Here is a 17,479-nt window from a genome sequence, read left to right as displayed (position 1 = left end):
CTTATATAGATTCATGATATATTGATTGGCAATAGGAATTGACTCGCCAATGGTCTCCTCAGTACAGCTACAGCTTTAGTATAGTACAGTGTATATGTGCTATATGAGGCCGTGCACGGACCTATAAAATTTACACATACCAGAACGAAGGTTTGACAGGTGACGAGTAACATAGCAGTGTGTTCTATAGTTGCGTATTTCACAGTCGCGTGTTGGAGTTCGATCCAAAAATTACATCTCAAGTGTTGGAGGTTTACCTCCCCCTTCTCCTCCTCGCCATCTGCCCTCCTAAACCGTGTGTACAAACGCGTAGAACGAAAGTGTACCGTACTACCAGTCGACATCTCCGGAATAACAATTATTGGCTTGGTTATTAGTTATATAGATAATTATAATTAGTTTATCGGCCTGGTGCAAACTGACCAATGTCAGTCATTAACTGAGATCTATTTTCTCCTTCAAGTATAAATACTGAATAGTCATGAAATACTGATAGATCTCGAAACACCATGAATACCAAACAACCGCGGTTCTTTTAGTATGCATGGGGTTTCGACTTCAAAATCTAAATTCTAGACCACACTGGTCATTTTGCACCAGGCCGATATTCTTTTTCATGATTCCTATAGGCTGCCGACGGTCCACTTTCGTTCTCATATGTAAGACACCACGACGCTAATCGCATGGCAAGGAGGAGCCTACATAAACCTCCAATTTTTAGATAGGAACTGTGGAGTCGATCTCGGGATGTACTCGAACTCGAAACCCATTGCTGTTGCAGCTGTGGAACGTACCACGCTGCGCTACCTAGCCACTTTCAGTATTCGAACGGCTGCATCTATAACACCACCGAAAGGAATCACGAAATAGGAACTTACTTCCTACTATTTATCTGAGAGTACAAATGTTCTGGACACTATCAAACGGGCCAACCGAAAAAAATATGCATCAAATCACCAAAAGTTCCCGAAGCGCAGCAATAAAAATATCACACGTAACAATATGAAGTATGCAACAAAATAGTTTGCATGTAACCACTGGTGTACATCTAAACTCCGCTATCACCCGAGAGTCATCTTTGATAAAGGAAAGTAATCATTTAATTTCTTTGTCTTCCTGTTTCGAAGTGTTTTTCTTGATTTCCGATGTGGTTGTTTTTTTCTCGTCTTTGGCATGGGAAATTACAATTATCAATATTTGTTTTGGTTGTGCATGGAAATTATATGCCATATTAGGTCTACAGCACGACAAACAGTGTGGACTGCAGCAAGGTAGACAGTTTGAATTGCAATATGGCCTACAAGGACAGCAAATTGGTTGGCAATATGGTTTGCAATATGGATGACACGTTGGCATACAGAATGGTGCGCAGTATGGTTGACAACATGGCGAACACATTGGTACGCAGAATCGTTGGGAATCAGGCCTGCACGCTGGGGTGCAATGCCTACAATATGGTGGGCAGAATGGCTTGCAGCATGACTGGCAGTACGACCTAACACAACACTGGTTGTAGGTAGGCTGGCAATGGGGTTTGCAGTATGGATGGCAATGGGTTTGGCAGTATGGCTGGCAATAAATCCCGCAGCTAGCCCCGCAGTAGGGATTGCAACATGGACCGCAGTATGACCTGTGAGTTGGATTGTAGGGAGCAACTCTTCCTCTTCCCGGATTTTGAACGGTGTCTGAAGTAAAAAACAATATTCGTGAATACTTCAGTCTAACGACGTTGCGATGATTTTCCGATTATATGAGGCTTTCGCGCGTGACGCGCGTAACTGCGTGAGTAATATGTTGCCCATACAAAATGTAATGGATTTATAAATACCTCAACGTCAGATCAACAGTTCTGCAATGACTGACTCTGAAATACTCTGCTGCTGCTACAACTCCACTCAAATACTTGCTATTTCAAATCCATGACTGCATCTCGCGTGATATTGCAATTTCTATTGTGCAATCTAATATGCAATATTTCTTTGCCTGTAGGCAAAAGCGGCATTTCTTGAGGGGGTGATTTTAAACGAGATTAGAGAATATTTTCCCTAAACCCCCTGAAATCTTTTTAGCGCTCTGGGCAATTTTCAATCATATCCAAAAATTTTATGTGAGTAATTGTCGGCCTTTGCACAATGGTTAGAGTGCTCGCATCTGAATCGAGTATTAATTCGAATGATTTGAGTCGAGTCTAGTAAAAGATGATATTTCGAGTACTGAAATTTTATACCCCTTGCCACTAAGAATCAATTTATCGTTCAGAATTATAGTTTCGGTGCTAGTTTGCACTGTGGAAGGCTGTAAACCTCGGTAGGGGGTATCGCAGTATACGAAACATGTTAGTGAAATGACATATCTTTGAATTAATATTCAAAACACATCATTGTCACAAAGTCAAGGGCAATAAGTATGGTCGCAAAAATGCCAAATATTCTTCAACGCGAAATAGAAAGGGCTTTATACTTTTTGTGGCCGCATAATAAAGGCACATATTTGAACTTTTCACATCATTCATACTGCTGTGACGTCATATTGAGCGATTCTCGAATACCCGACTCGACTCGAACCCTAACACCCGATTCAGAATCGAATCACTCAAGTACTCGATTTTGCCCAGCCCTAGGTAATAATAATTCTATTTTCGAGGCTGGCTTGTGTCTGCAACGACTAAAAAGCCAACCGTATGGGCCTATCCATATCTGGACCACTTGTATTGAAGGTTACAGACCCCTGCATTATAATCTATTTAGTGTAGTAGCTAGGAAAGAACAAACAAACAACAGAGTTACACAAAAAGGTGTTCGGAAATTCAGTCCACAAGAAGTCCGTCAAGACAACTATGCTATGTGGTCTATAGCTATGACTCGTGACAAATAAAAGAGAGAGGCATAAAACAAAACGATTTCACAAGAAGAAATATTGTGAGTTAACAATCCGTTGAAAGATTAAAAATTTTCGATTTAAAATCTTTAAAATATAGCTGTGAAATGTAGCAGTATCTATAAATATTGCCGTCGGCGTAGAAGATAGTGCCTATATCCTCCTGCATGTAGATTCCATCCATACCTTTTAAGCAGAACAATCCTCATCCATACCAGTAGTTTATTGGGGACTCGGATGTAAGTTATGACAACATAATTATATTAGCTAACATTAGCTACTTAATTTTAAATGGCTACAATTGAAGTCCGTGTTCTTAACATGGGTAATGATATGAAATTGGTTAAGAACCACTTGTTTAGCGCATTGATTCCCCAATTAACTAGAACTGCAGTAAATTTCGCCTATAGGCTGAAAGAAAGTGAATACGTTACTTACAACGAGGCGGGCAACAGTAGAAGGCGGAAGATACGCCTAAGATCGCGAAAACCACCAGCAGACGCATTTTGACGAATGCGGGATTAGCGCAGATCAGTTCTATGATATCATTACCCCTCTACCAATCATTTCACTTAGAGAAAAAGAGAGATAGAGATGGTCGTGGCTGCAATTTCCTTTTTCGCACCCAGCGTGCAGGTCTTGATCATTTTAACCAGGGCTCGGGACAACTTGTTTTCGAAGTTACCCTCTTCGCTATGTGTCGATGGCATGAGAGAACAATGTGCATGATGCAAGAGTAATCACAGTGCTACTCTTGTAGATACTTGATTTCAGCGGTTGCGAGGCCAACGCAAGATACATCCGCGTGCGTTATTCTCGTGAATATACACGATACATATTGCATACAAGGAAGGTGCCAGATAAAAGTACTTGAGCACGGCTTGTCGATGGATGCGGCATCAGCCGATTCGATGACGTAACGAAAAGTTTGTTTGAAGACAGTGGTGACGGTATTCCATTTAAACGAGTAGGCTAACTATCGAAAACAACGATTTTCTGGATAACAGGATGTAAAAATGCTAACCAACGGATATAAGAACCAGGAATAATCATTACGAATAACTGCCTGGTGTCAAATGAACATTATTGGTCGAAAATTCGGACATAGCGTAGTGGTGACGATAAGCGCCTACCAATCTGGTGGATCCGGTTCGATTCCCGTCGGAGGTTTATCTGGGCTCCTATTCCCCTGCCGTTGCCGTTCTTACGGCGACAAAAAAGTCCACAGAAAGACCCGACGAAAGGAAGCACTCACAAGGAATGGAAAGAACTGGTAGAAAGGGCCGCGGCTTCAAAAAGATCAACATCGGAAAGAACTGTGACATCGGGCACTCTAGGCCGAGGTGGATGTTGGATTAAAGAAGGACCGCAACTGCGTGTCGTTCGACATCCTCCTGTCTGTTCATGACACCGCATTGTGTCTTATTGCATCGCTTCAGATGAAAAATATAACTCAACGATTATTATTAATATAACATCAGACGTGGGGCATTTACTGCATCAATGTAATTGATTGCGATTACGATCATCGCTATTGAGATTACATCAAAAAGTAATTATGATTACTCGCGATTACGTTTATTTTGCTTCCTCGAACTTGAGCCTCTGACACATATTTAAAGACAGTATAACGATTTCAATGAGACTGCCTAATAAGAGAATATTTTTGACAAATGTGACGTCACAGTCGTTTTACAATATGTGCAAATCCGTAGCCCAACTTTATAGCTGATATATTTATCCAGCAACGATTATTATAATCGTTGTAGTGACAGCTAATATCCTGCCGTGCTGGTGTGTAATGTGTAAGCGTGTTGCTCGCGGCAGATTCAAAGTCTGAGTAAATAATTGCGCAATAATGATTGGTGCTGGCTTCAAGTAGGACCTCAGGAATATGAAATTGTGCCATAACGAATAATGCTTCTCGTAGTTGAACGAACACGCTGTGCTAGGTTTGGCATTTGACGCGGTTTACCCGCGCTTGTAGCTCTGTGTATGGGCTGGCCTTAATCGGTACGACTGGCGATAAACTGAAAGGCAAACTGAGGTCTAAATATGATGTGGTCTCAAATTAAAGTGTTAAAGAATTTTTGGCAGTAACCATTTCCCTCGGAAAGCCACCGCATTCAAATTGCACGGAAAAGATTTACGCGAGTGCTACTTTCCACTTTTCTCCAGAACTCTGTTGTGGCGTTGGTAGGTTGCTGACTGAAGGAATTTTGCGCACGGAATCTTGCGGAATATGTAAGCCAGACTGACAATGCGTCAGGGGCTAAGATCGCTATAACGACAACCCTAATAATTCAGTTTCGCATGTACGATATATTACCCATAAACAATGCGTGACAAGATAGCGTATAGTATGGTCATGGACTACTAGTACGTCATGGTATGGTACACAGCTGCAACACCAATATGTTGTCGGCTTGAGTCCGACCGAGGTCGAATCCGGAATCCCTTCCTAAGTGTTGGAGGTTAATCTAGGCCTGGGGCCACCAACGTAATGCCCGCGGGCGTCGGGTCACCTGTTAGGACCACTTGAGTCGCCCTCGGTGGCCGTAGCAAATATTCATACGAGAGCTTTGAAGGTCAAAGTGGAGAAGGGTTCCACATGAACAGCAGTTGAATATGGGTCATGACGCAAAAGCAGGGCTCTTCAACCGGGTGTATCGTACACCCTGGAGTGTACCAAAATTGCAAAAGGGTGTACCACTCAGATGGGGTGTACTGGTATGTACCAGATCCGCATTAAAATAAACCAATGACTAGCTATCACAATAAACAGTCAAGTTTATGCTTCAGAACCAGAGGTGGTCAGTAACAAAGTACTTCTACTTTTTCGAAACACTCAAGTAGTTTTCCTCTACTTCTGGTACTTACTCAAGTAGATCTTTTTCCCCCGCTACTTCTACTTCTACTTCGTAATATTTTATGAACGACTTTCTTACTTTTCGCTATTTTTAGTTTGTCAAGTAGAAGTAGGATAATTCCCCAATAAGAAAGATAGCTTAAGGAATTTCGGGGCTGCTTTCACGTAGTACCAACATTTAATTCTCATAAAAGTCATGTAATACTCAGAATTTTCGTTGCGCTTCGCGCACAGTAGATATGGAGTGGCAAATATGTTTCAACGAAAGTATCGCGGAATATAATTTAGATACCCGGTTGCGTGGTTCCGTTCACACCGCATGGACGCCTATACAAAATATTTCATCACAGTAAGTACGGCCCCCATAACGTTTGAAACTACCGTTTCGCAATCCAGCAATTAGCTATTATACCGAGCAGCCCATGACGTGTCCTAATCTGGAAAAGTGGACTTTGACTTTTTAAAATGTTAGACCTGTTTTAGCAGACCACCGTTGAAACTGTCTAGACAAAAGACATGAAATATATTTTCCGCATTTTAGATGCAGTATTTGTATTTTTCTTTCAATTACGAATATTATACGTTGAGTTCTAATTATAGTTTCAGTTCTTCTGTCTGGAGAACATACATGTTGAAGTATAAAAGCAAGTGTAGTAATGCCTTATATTTTCCGAAAATAAAGCTATAAACTATATAGCATTTTACGGTCCGCCATATTTTGTAATTAACGTATTCTAATCACGCAAAGTGTTAAAGCCGTATTCGACACATCTTCTCCGTATTGCTCTTCGACAGAACTAGAGGCCTTATAATATGGGGGAGGGTGCCATGTCATGATATTCTCTAAATGGGGTGTACAAGTAAACAAAGGATTGGTGTCGCATTTCCATATCAATACTATCATTCACATCCCATGATGTGGACGAATGCTTATTCTGTTGAAAATTGACACCTCCCGGGATGCATCTATATGAATCAAGCTCTTTACACCTTCCGCAGCTCCATTTGCAGCTTTTCACGGTCCATGCGAACGAATTATACCATCGTTTTCACAACTACTTGCTTACTTGAGTAAATTTAAAGTCAGTTAATTCTACTTCTACTTCAAGTAGTTTTAGGTTGCTTATGTAAGAAGTACTTCTACTCGCACTTGAGTAGATTTTTTCGTTGCTACTTCTACTTCTACTTGAGTAGCTTTCTTGACTACTTTGACCACCTCAGTTCAGAACATTCTGACCGGGTGTGCAATATCGTACAATGTACACATCTGCTGCGAATTTGACAACCATCGTGCTGGATCAGTGGATCGCAAACTGTGGGGAATCCCCCACTGGTGGGGAATTCAATGATTTCTGGTGGGGAATAGACGCATTTGTTCAAAATTATATACAGGACAGTCTACATATTCACGGAGACACATGCGCAATTACCGTTACCAATTAACTGCTCTGGAATGTATGTATCGAAAATTATATTTCATGTTGTTCACAAAACCTCATTTTCAACTCTGGATAGCCAATGATGGCGTCACAAACGCATCCAGCACGACTAGTGTGACGTGAAATAACGCTTTCGCGAAATTTTGAGCGTTACCGGTATCGGTTCACAATACGTTTCATGTTGCAGTTATAGGCGATTGTCTTGCGCACTGGTGTGGTTGTGTGTCATGTGTAGTCTGTGATGACAAAAGTGTTGGATAGTGGGGAACAGGACCGTAACTGCCGCACCCCAAACTCCCCAATTGGGGGGGGGGCGAGCTCGAAGGGGCTCAAAATTATTTCGTGAATTAAAATAAATTTAAGACTATTTTTTAGTAAATTTATGCCACTTTTACGAAATATTTTCGCGCTGGGGGTGCGATTTAATGTTGCCGAATATCTTAATTATTAAGTAACCTTCCCCCACGAAAATACGTAAAATTAATAGAAATGGACCCTTCGGCGTCGGCCATTACTGCGCCTTGACGCACCGAGACATATGAAGTTATAGGCCATTTAACATACGACTCCGAGAAGTGTGCCAGAACGATCAGCAGCGAGAAGCGCTTGGCCGAGAAAGAATGCCCTTGTTGTGACAGAAAACTTCGATATGTATACAATATACATATATGTTTCATTGTCCATAGGCGGCTAAATGACTGGCGCCGAATGTTCCTGTCCTGGTGATCTGAACCCCTCAGGACAAATGCCAGCCCGCAGGAAAAAATTATTTGCCAGTAAAGCAATACCGATTTGAAATCGTGTGTGTCTTTTAGTTTTGGCGATTTCAATATCTTTTGACATAGCAGATATCGGAAATAGCATAACGTAACGAAGTCAATATACTAACGGGTCCGCCCGAAGATCTTTAATACTTATTTAGGGGTCTTAACCTTTTCCAACACACCTCACTCAGCTCTACCGGTAAATCTGATTACGTGAGCAGAGAGGGGATAACAAATTGATAGCAAAATATAATTGCAGCCAGCCATTCTGTGCGGCCCGCGAAAGGTGACTTGGAATTCATAAGATGAAACCTGCTATTTGAATGTTGATGCGTGGACTAAAATCATAGGCTGTATCAACCAACCAGCAAATTCGTTTACTTTGAAGCCTGCTCAGTGCTCATTCATATACCACGATTACGATGCCAGCGTAATCCAGATTCAAAATAAAGGCAATATGGCAAAGTATAAGTAGCGATTGAATTCACAAGAAATCACTCGTTTACATATAGTTTAGGTCAAACCTTCTTTGTTGCCATTGTAGCATCACCCATGCATTATACGGTGCGTGTTTCAAACAGGGATGCCCCTGGGGTATTTCGGAAAACCCCACATCTGGACACCGAAAAAAACCCAGAAAAACCCAGATCACTCAAATATCGATAAGATAGCTGTGAAGCTGGAGCCTGTAATACAGTCATAGCAGCCTTTGATATTGAATCGCCAACAGTTCATGCTACACATTTTGCTCTGTTAACACTGCAAATATGTTGTTTTTCTCTCGACGTATCGCTATGTAACGATTGGTGCGCAGCGTCGATACTTGTTGGTGTATTAAATATATCATCGCACTGCGAATGTTCGTAACAGCGCCATCCATTCCCTATTTTTGACGGTGATTTCCGTGTATTTTCATTGAACTGACCAGATTGAAAGTAATAGCTTTCGATTGATTAATCCTGGGACAACCACTTTGATCTGGGATATTTACACAAACCCATGTTTCGTCGAAAAAAATAGCTGCCAAATGATGAAATTCATGGTATATTCGAATTTGCTGATAACCAACGCCTCTGACTATAAATTGCTGTGGGTGTCCAACTGTCTCTCCGACTCCGAGTATCCATGTTGGAATTAAATATTTTCAGAAACAATATGATATATTAGTCTGATCATCACCGGGCCTAACGATGTGCAATGTGCATGCTATGCAGTTACATATTATTTATAGATACGACGACGAATTTGTTGGACTGATACCATAGCATCCAAGTCTTAGATCGTTACAAATTGTAAGACAACGTTTCCAATGAGCCGCCCCATGAACCTGACTTTCTGCGACCTGAAGGTTTCAATTTAATGAAACTCCATCGCATCACGCCGAGGCCCCTCATTTTAGTAGTGAAACAGTCTCTCAAGACTCTGCTGTTACAATAACAGCGAAGCAGTGTTGTGATGACTCGAGTCACCTTTTTCGTATGACTTGACTTGACTCGAGTCACTTTGCAAAAATGACTTGACTTGACTTGACTCGACGCTTCAGAAATTCAGATTGACTCGTGACTCGAAGCAAAATTGACGAGTCAATTTCAAGTCATCAAGTAACCGATGTCGACTAAATCGCGGTATCTTGTATAAGTTCGAATTGTTAACCGATCACTCAATGATTGTGCGTTTTACCGAGCCTCCATTGTTACATCACTAATGAATTAATCATTAACGCAGTGATCGGAGCTTATTGTAGCTTACGTTGTCGTCAACTTGCTCACCTCAACCAACCTTCTTGTGTACTTTAAATTGAGCGAATATTGTACATACGTATATAATTGTATATGGATATATATGTGGGTAGGGTATTTATTGCTCTACATCATTTTTTGAACTTTCTCATGTTTCATATGTTATCCTATATTTTGGCTGATAATTATAGATCAGGAGTGGGCAGAGCTGCTTCACGCGCGAGCCGCATATCAAAAATCGTTGCCTTAAAAAAGTCACAACACAAAAATGGACATATACTAATTCCTTCCGTGATAAGGAAATGTCGGGTAACAAATGAAGTATATTATTGTGTGGCATAATGCGATGCGTCTCCATCTAGGCTGCAAGGTGCTTGAAATAGAACTGATATGACGTCAAACAGCGCGGAGCTCGGTAATCATAATACTTCGTAAATAAATATGTCTTTGTTGAGCAACTTGTGGCAATCAAGGTTTTGGTGTTTGGTTTCGTAATGACGTTTCAAGTCTAGCTTCGTGATTATTGAGCGAATCTTGACGGAAAAGGTACAGTGGCTTACGTTCATTATCACCGAATGCACATTGCACACTCATTGAATAGCCGCAATCAAAGGCTCAAAGAGCAACATGCGGCTCGCGAGTCGCAGTTTTCCCACCCCTGTTATAGACTGAGGCTATACCGCTAAATTTGCGTTGTTAGACAGTTCTACGTATACATGAGCGATTGAGCTCCTTCTTACGTGTATAATCAACTCTTTATTCGTTCCTCGATTCAGAACAAATGAGGACTCCATCTGTATTCAAAACAGTTAGCGAAATGCAATGACCTTGAATCATGTATCGTACTTTGAAAATTAAACTTGACTCGACTACTGACTTGACTCGTGACTTGACTTGACTTGACTCGACTTGACTCGAGTCACCTCCAAAAACCGGGTGACTTGACTTGACTCGAGTCACCTTTGAAAATCAAGTGTCTTGACTTGACTCGAGACAAAATCTGCAATGACTCGAGACGACTCGCGACTCGAAGGTAGTGACTTGATCCCAACACTGCAGCGAAGTACATCAACAATGGCGAACCGACATTATGATCTTACTAATCTAATATTAAATTATATAGCGTAAAACTGACCCAACGAACATGATGTTGAAATAAACCCAGATTTCAAGAACAAAAACCCGGAAACCCAGGTGATGCTAAAAAAACAGTTCAGGGGGGGGGGGGCAGGAGTGGCATGTCTGGTTTAAAATAGTTACGTGAGGCGTTTCCAAATCCCTAATTCGTAAAACATGTCAATCAGTGCTCGCGATTACTATATGGCTCATCATATCTATCACCCATAAAGGATGAACGGGCATGTAATAAAGAGAAAGCCGGCAGCTGAAATTCAAACAAGGTTAAGAGCACTAAATATTCGTATACTGGAGTTAGGGGTAAACCAGTCCTTTTGGTTTTGCTTAGCATGCCGCCAAGATTCAGGATTTTAATTACGAAAAAAGACACGAAACACTCAGTCAAGGGAGGGCGAACTTCAGAAAAAATGCATGCTTCGCCCAACATCAAGGCTATTTCAGCTGCACATTGCTCGGAATTCAGCGACCAAGACAATAAGCTCTGTACTATCATATATACATCTCATTGCAGTGGTACTCGAACTTGAGGGCGTGAAAGCATTTGAAGGGAGGCGCGAGGCCGAAAATATATGAAAATTGTTTTCGCGCTCGACGCGATTTACCCCCAGCTTGTAGTATAGGTATTGCTCTGTGTATTGTTCGACTTCGATATTACGGATTTTCCCATGAACACCCAGAACCTTACATGCCGTCAAACATAGGATCGCTAGCATTCTGGTTTCTCTTTTTACTATGTTGTGATATCATGATAGGGGTGGCGTTAGGCGCGAAATTTTTCACTATCATAAAGGACGCGTGCCAAAAAAAAGTCTGAGAACCACTGTTTTAGTGTCGTAATAAAATAACGTGGATAAGGGTTTAAAGAGAGTTAAAATGTATCATGTTTAACATTGTTTCGAATCATGACCGCAAATAGACATTTTTAATTTAATGCCACTTTCTCATTACCTAACATCAACACATTAACTGAGCAGCCAGTATTAACAATGTAATTTAGAAATAAAATTAAAATACGCTGGACAATATCGCTAAAAATTTTTACTCGGCCCGCCAACGTATTTCCTACTTCTCATTTGGCCTGCGTAGGAAAATAATTGCCCACCCCAGGTATACGACGTCAAGATGGGCCATAGCGACTATCCGCCGGAATACGGTCGTATAGAATCGTATTACGGCCGTGAATAGCGAGGAGATTTAACATCCCTGGATCAGGCTTATTATACGGAATCAGTGAGTTAAGGGGTCAGAGGTGTACGAGTTTCGAGTAAATGTTATAAGGGTGTACGACGACGACAAATGTTGGTGAGCACTGCGCTAAAGAACATGGGAACTCAGATTTAGATCAGGAAGGCGTTACCCACCTTCACCACCGCAGATACGAAAGGGAATGTCATTAATATTCCCCAGCCTCGACGCGGGGATTGACTTTTCGGCGCCCAGTTAGACATTGCAACTGAACTCGGAGACGCTGGCGTGAATCCCGGGAAGGGTTATCGTTACTTGGTAAGGAGTGGAAATCCTACCCATCACTTTGAGTGTCAAAGAGAAGAAATAAGAAGAAATGTGTGAGTAAGTAGTAGCACTGCGCATTAATCAGTACCCAAAATGTATCTCTTGGTTTTAAAGAGATTGGTGAACGCTGATCTATAGGCAGCTCTTTGCCATCGTATTCGCGTAAGCCACTAAGCGGTGTCTTACAGCAGAAGCATAGAAGCGGGCCGTGCTGCAAGACGGTAGCTACGAAATCACATTAAATGAATATTGGCTTAGTGTAAATGACCATTGCAGTCGAAAAACACCATGAATATCACAAACAACAAGAAAACCATAAACAATGACACACATGGAAAGTAAACGGATGCAAAATTGCTTTATTTCGATAATATTTTCAACAACAACATTGGGTTCTAATAGAAATTAAACAGCGAACCCGAAGGCAGCGATAGGCTATTATTTCTTGGCTGTGTCGTTTCCCAATTCGAATTCGAATTCCAGCGTCCAATCCTTGGTGCGCTCCCGGTACATCCTGTCAAACGCATCGTTCTGGTTGATTGTGAAATGGTTTTTCCAATCGCCCACTTCGCCCTTTCTCATGAATTTCGATGTTTGAAAGTTCATAACTCCGGACCGGGCGACACTGGAATAATTGGTGGCTTGGTTCTTGCTCATACTGCTGAAAGAGCAATGTTTCGCGATAGCGTCGATTTGCTCATGCGTAAGATCCCTTTCCAGAAACTTTGCCAAATTTTCGATCTCTTTCTTCAGATCTCTCTTCAGGCTCTCGTACGATACGAAATACATGCTGTCTTTCCGGTTTTGATACACCTGTAAGCAGATGGGGTCAAAGTAGTCAGTGTAGAGTAGAGTAAAAATAAAGGTAACGCAGTCAACATCGATTCGATTTCAAGTTGTAGCAACAATTTCCAAACTACTTCAAGTGGACGTAGAAAAAGAAGGTCTGAGAAGTACTGGTTTCAAAAAGTGGATTTGGCGAAGCCATCGCATATTTTAACAGTTAATCTGAGGTTGGTGTTTTGGAAATTGCAAGCCGACTAATGCAGAATGACAAATGACATTACAAATGGGTAGAATTTTCGAAGCTATGTCGATACAAACTTCTTATAAAACTACTCTTAAATCCAAACCGTAACAGGTAAGTAGTTTAGTCTTGAAACGGTTCAGTAGATACGGCGGGCCACATGAGTACGTAACACCAACTTGAGTACTCCTAAAAAGTAGAAGTATACTTCGTTACTGACCGTCTCAGCTTATGAGGGGCGTATTGATCGCTTACAAAACGTGGCAGACTGCGCAATTACGAGTTATTATATCAGCTTCACCTGCCAATACTTGTGGACATAATCAAACCACGACCCGAGCATTAGTTCGCCGGAACAAAACTTTGAAAGGAAATCGCTCCAGCTTCCCGGGTCCGGTAAGACCTTATTCATCCGGTGAAAGTGATAAAACGACACGCAATTGTCCTTCGGATTTCGAGCAACGCAGATCATCTTTCCCCTGCCTTGCGTTTGCAGCTCGTATGGTAGAAGTTGAAAAGGTAAATGGGTCTTTATGAATCTGCAAAAAGGTTGTATTACTTATATGTCAGTAATCCGGCTATAATTGGAGTATATCGATACTAAACTTCGTTCTATACGGGAAAATAAATTGTAACTACATTTGTAATTGGATCAGTTCCGTTCGTCATCACTGTTTGTATATTGTTGACTCCCTGCTTTGACATTACAGGAGCGAGCGCAGCAGGAGTAAATGCATGTGCGGATGCTTGAATAATACGACCCGCAAAGCAATACCTTCTCTTGTCCGTAGGCCACTGTTCAAGAGCTTGAAATCCTTTCCCAAAGGCTGGCATCGCGTGCGGTACTTCTAAGAAGCCGTATCGATCAAGCAAGCCTGTAGCCTTTGCGGTTTTGATATCCGCATCGTTGCATACTAACCAGACTATTTCTTGCATCCACGTTGTTCCTGAATAGTTTCATCTAAGTGATGGGCTCTCAGTCCATGGCAAGTCATGGATATGTACCTGATTTCGTGTATGTAGCCACTATTACATCGTCGGGTCTCATTTTGAAATTGAGCGCTTCTTCCAGCACGTAACTTGCCAGCCGACCGGATAATAGAACTCGATATCCGTTAGAGATCGTTGCTTGGTATAGCTCGGGTCTACTGAAGATATTGTGAAGCCCCAATTTCGTAGCAAATCGAATCACTGCGAGTAAACGTGAGATGTCTGCCGAATGTAAATACCACCCAATGCCCATAACCACCCCCTCAAATCATGCAGCTAACGTGACTAAAATAATTACCAATGATAATTGTTGGCAGTTGGTTAATATGGACGGACGCAAGCATCTCTGAGATTGCAATAAAAGGGAGCGCCTGATACTGGCCCGTACTGTGTACTGTGACAAAATGCCTCAAAGTCTAGATTTGAGGAGTCAACAAGACTGATATTTGCCCCATGCACGAGTGTGTATACTAGCCTTCATTCGTAGCAACAATGCGAATGGTTTATTATTTAAATTACAATATAATATTGTCACATCGTTTCGTCAAGTTTCTTTTATTGGCTGTCTATTCACTAAGCAAAACGTTACAACTTTGCCATTCGACTTTGGCGTTAATATTACGATAGCATAATAGTTTGAGAAAGTGTGTTACCATTGGATGATGAGGCGGATATTCCAAATCAACTCTATGGTGCAAATAACGATCCAATTAACAGACAACCTACGACAGGGGTCGCCAACTCAAAACAGTACGCGGGCACTTTTCAAAATTCGCAGATGCCGCGAGCCGCATGACTTCAAAACCGAGATAACACTAGGCAACGCTGTTTAACAATCACGTTTTGATAACTCTACGTCAGTACAACGCTGTGCTCTCTAACATGAGCGACGGGCATAGTTACCACAAAGGAAATAATATTACATTGAAGAAATGCAAATACAACAACAAAATATAATGATCATCACTTTCATTTTATTTTGAGCGATGAGCTACGCACGATACCTGACATGCCTGAGTGCATAGTCGTAATGAACTAATTGCCGGAGGCCAAATACCAACGTCAAACTGCCCAGTGACCATTGTCCATGTCCATTGTCCAGTCCATCGCTGGTGAACTCGCCAAACTAATCTATTTAGTTTACTCATATCAGCTACTATGCGCAGTGCGCACCGTAATCGTGATTAGTCATGTTTGCATATGAATAGCCACAGGAACTAGTTTTCATATTCATGAGTGAAATTCGTCAATAATATTAGTACAGTTTAACAAATTACGATCAAATATTTGAATAGTATATTCATATTGAAATGAAGATCAAATATTTATCTTTTCTCGGCCCATGTGATCAGATTCAACGATAGAGTAGATGCAGGGGGTGTCTTCGAAAATTTAGGGAAGTTACTAATGCTGTGCTGCATGTTTAGGAGGGCGAATTGTTGTTAGTTCCCTTTGTTACATGCTGTTCTTTCTTGACCTCTTATCAGGATTGTCGGTATAGTGAAATGAAAAGATATTGGATTCACCCAACTGTAGGCCTAACAGAAACAAATTTCCTTCGTGATGAGGAGAGCGCGATTACAAATTAGAATTTCTTTATGGTGTGCATTAGGGCTGTTCAAAAATAACTTTTTTCCCGGATTCCAGCCATTCACTGATTAAATTGTCAGGTTACCCTAAAAAACGCTGCACACCAAATTTGGTTCAATTCCAACAACTATAAGACTCCGCAGATCTAATTAAAAATTTTAATTTATTAGGGAAAATTGAAAAAAAAAATTTTTCAAAATTTTTTTCTCAACCTCATAAAATTGTTGAGCTGTCTTCAAAGACGATGCAAAACAAATTTGAGTGAATTCCAACTAGTAGAAGTGGATTTATTCGAGTTTTTCGTTGATAATTCTCTGATTATCCTTGATTAGGGGATAATCCGAGGATTATCAACGAAAAACTCCAATAACTCTGCTTCTACTAGTTGGAATTGAGTCCAATTTGTTTTGCATCGTCTCTGAAGACAGCTCAACAATTTCATGGGGTTGACAGAAAAATTTGAATTTTTTTTTTTAATTTTCCTGTATAAATTAAAAATTTTATTTGGATCCGCGGAGCCCTATACTTGTTAGAATTGAACCAAATTTGGTATGCAGCGTTTTTTAGGGTAACCTGGCAATTTAATCACTGAATGGCTGAAATCCGGGAAAAAAGTTATTTTTGAACAGCCCTAGTGTGCATAATTACAAATGACACTAGGCTACTACAAACAGACAAACAATTCAAACCTTTTTTTAATTAGGGAGTCAATTTGTAAATTCAACTTGCCTATTGACGGCCGTCAACACTCCTAATGAGATTAAGTTTCGACGGCCGCATAATTTTCCTTCTACTGCCGCAGATTGGCCACCCCTCCTGGACTAAAGAATCGATATTGGGGTTAGGTAGACACGGTACTCGCTGGAAAACTATCTCCTCGTAAGGCTTGATCATTTGGGGAGCCCAAAGTCGCTTGTTAAACGTGTCGCTCTTTGCAGTGGTGGGCCATTTCACGTCAAGACAATATGCTAATTCATATCAGCAAATTCTTCCTCCATGGAATGATATTACCGACGCCGAGGCCGTAGCAGGTAGCGACGAATAGGGATATTGGGCACAGAAAAATAGCTTACTTTGAACAACAACAACATTATGTTTAGTCTGAAATCAATTTTAGCACTTTATAGTGCTTTACTAAGCGTTCTTCCGAAATTTCAAATCAGCTCGCGGGCCGCGTGTTGGTGACCCCTGATCTACGACAATAGACTACCGATAGCGGAAAAGGCTTACCTAACGATATTCGGTCGATTGGTCTCATACTCAATATCCAACAAACTGCAGCAAACGCCACGACGATAATGGAAGTTACAAGGACGATCATAATAATAAGTTAGTATGACTCTTACCCTGCCTGAAAACATAGATTCACAAGTGCAATGTAAGAATTCGGAGCATTGACCCAGAAGTAATTCACATGTAAAGCGTATACTCTCTATCTAGCGTAAACTCTACTCCATTCAGTACGTTATTCTATCCATAGTTTATGCCCGTTCGTTCTCTGTATACTCGTTGCATAGCCCGCATACTCCAGCTAT

General features: G+C 41.1%; 1 protein-coding gene and 1 long non-coding RNA gene across 2 annotated transcripts in view; one reads left to right on the top strand and one right to left on the bottom strand.

Annotated features, from left to right (window-relative positions):
• Positions 1 to 1,524, top strand: part of LOC145448180 (uncharacterized) — a 453,937-nt gene extending 452,413 nt beyond the window's left edge. The window contains exon 2 of the long non-coding RNA XR_013917822.1: positions 160 to 1,524. This is a non-coding gene — a long non-coding RNA (uncharacterized LOC145448180). The remainder of the gene's footprint in view (positions 1 to 159) is intronic.
• An 11,147-nt stretch (positions 1,525 to 12,671) lies between these two features.
• Positions 12,672 to 17,304, bottom strand: LOC145448953 (sulfotransferase 1C4-like). Its single transcript, XM_080327410.1, has 5 exons — positions 17,175 to 17,304; positions 14,370 to 14,555; positions 14,140 to 14,311; positions 13,666 to 13,903; positions 12,672 to 13,150 (listed from the first exon to the last, which is right to left on the bottom strand). Exons 1-5 carry the CDS (start codon positions 17,263 to 17,265, stop codon positions 12,776 to 12,778), a joined length of 1,062 nt encoding a protein of 353 aa, XP_080183536.1. The 5' UTR covers positions 17,266 to 17,304; the 3' UTR covers positions 12,672 to 12,775.
• Positions 17,305 to 17,479: the final 175 nt, after the last annotated feature.

Source organism: Botryllus schlosseri, chromosome 10, assembly GCF_051294905.1.
Source record: "Botryllus schlosseri isolate E-star chromosome 10, Bs_hap1, whole genome shotgun sequence".
Lineage (NCBI taxonomy): Eukaryota > Metazoa > Chordata > Ascidiacea > Stolidobranchia > Styelidae > Botryllus > Botryllus schlosseri.
Note: the sequence above shows the minus strand (reverse complement) of the source record. Positions and strands in the feature narration are given on the sequence as shown.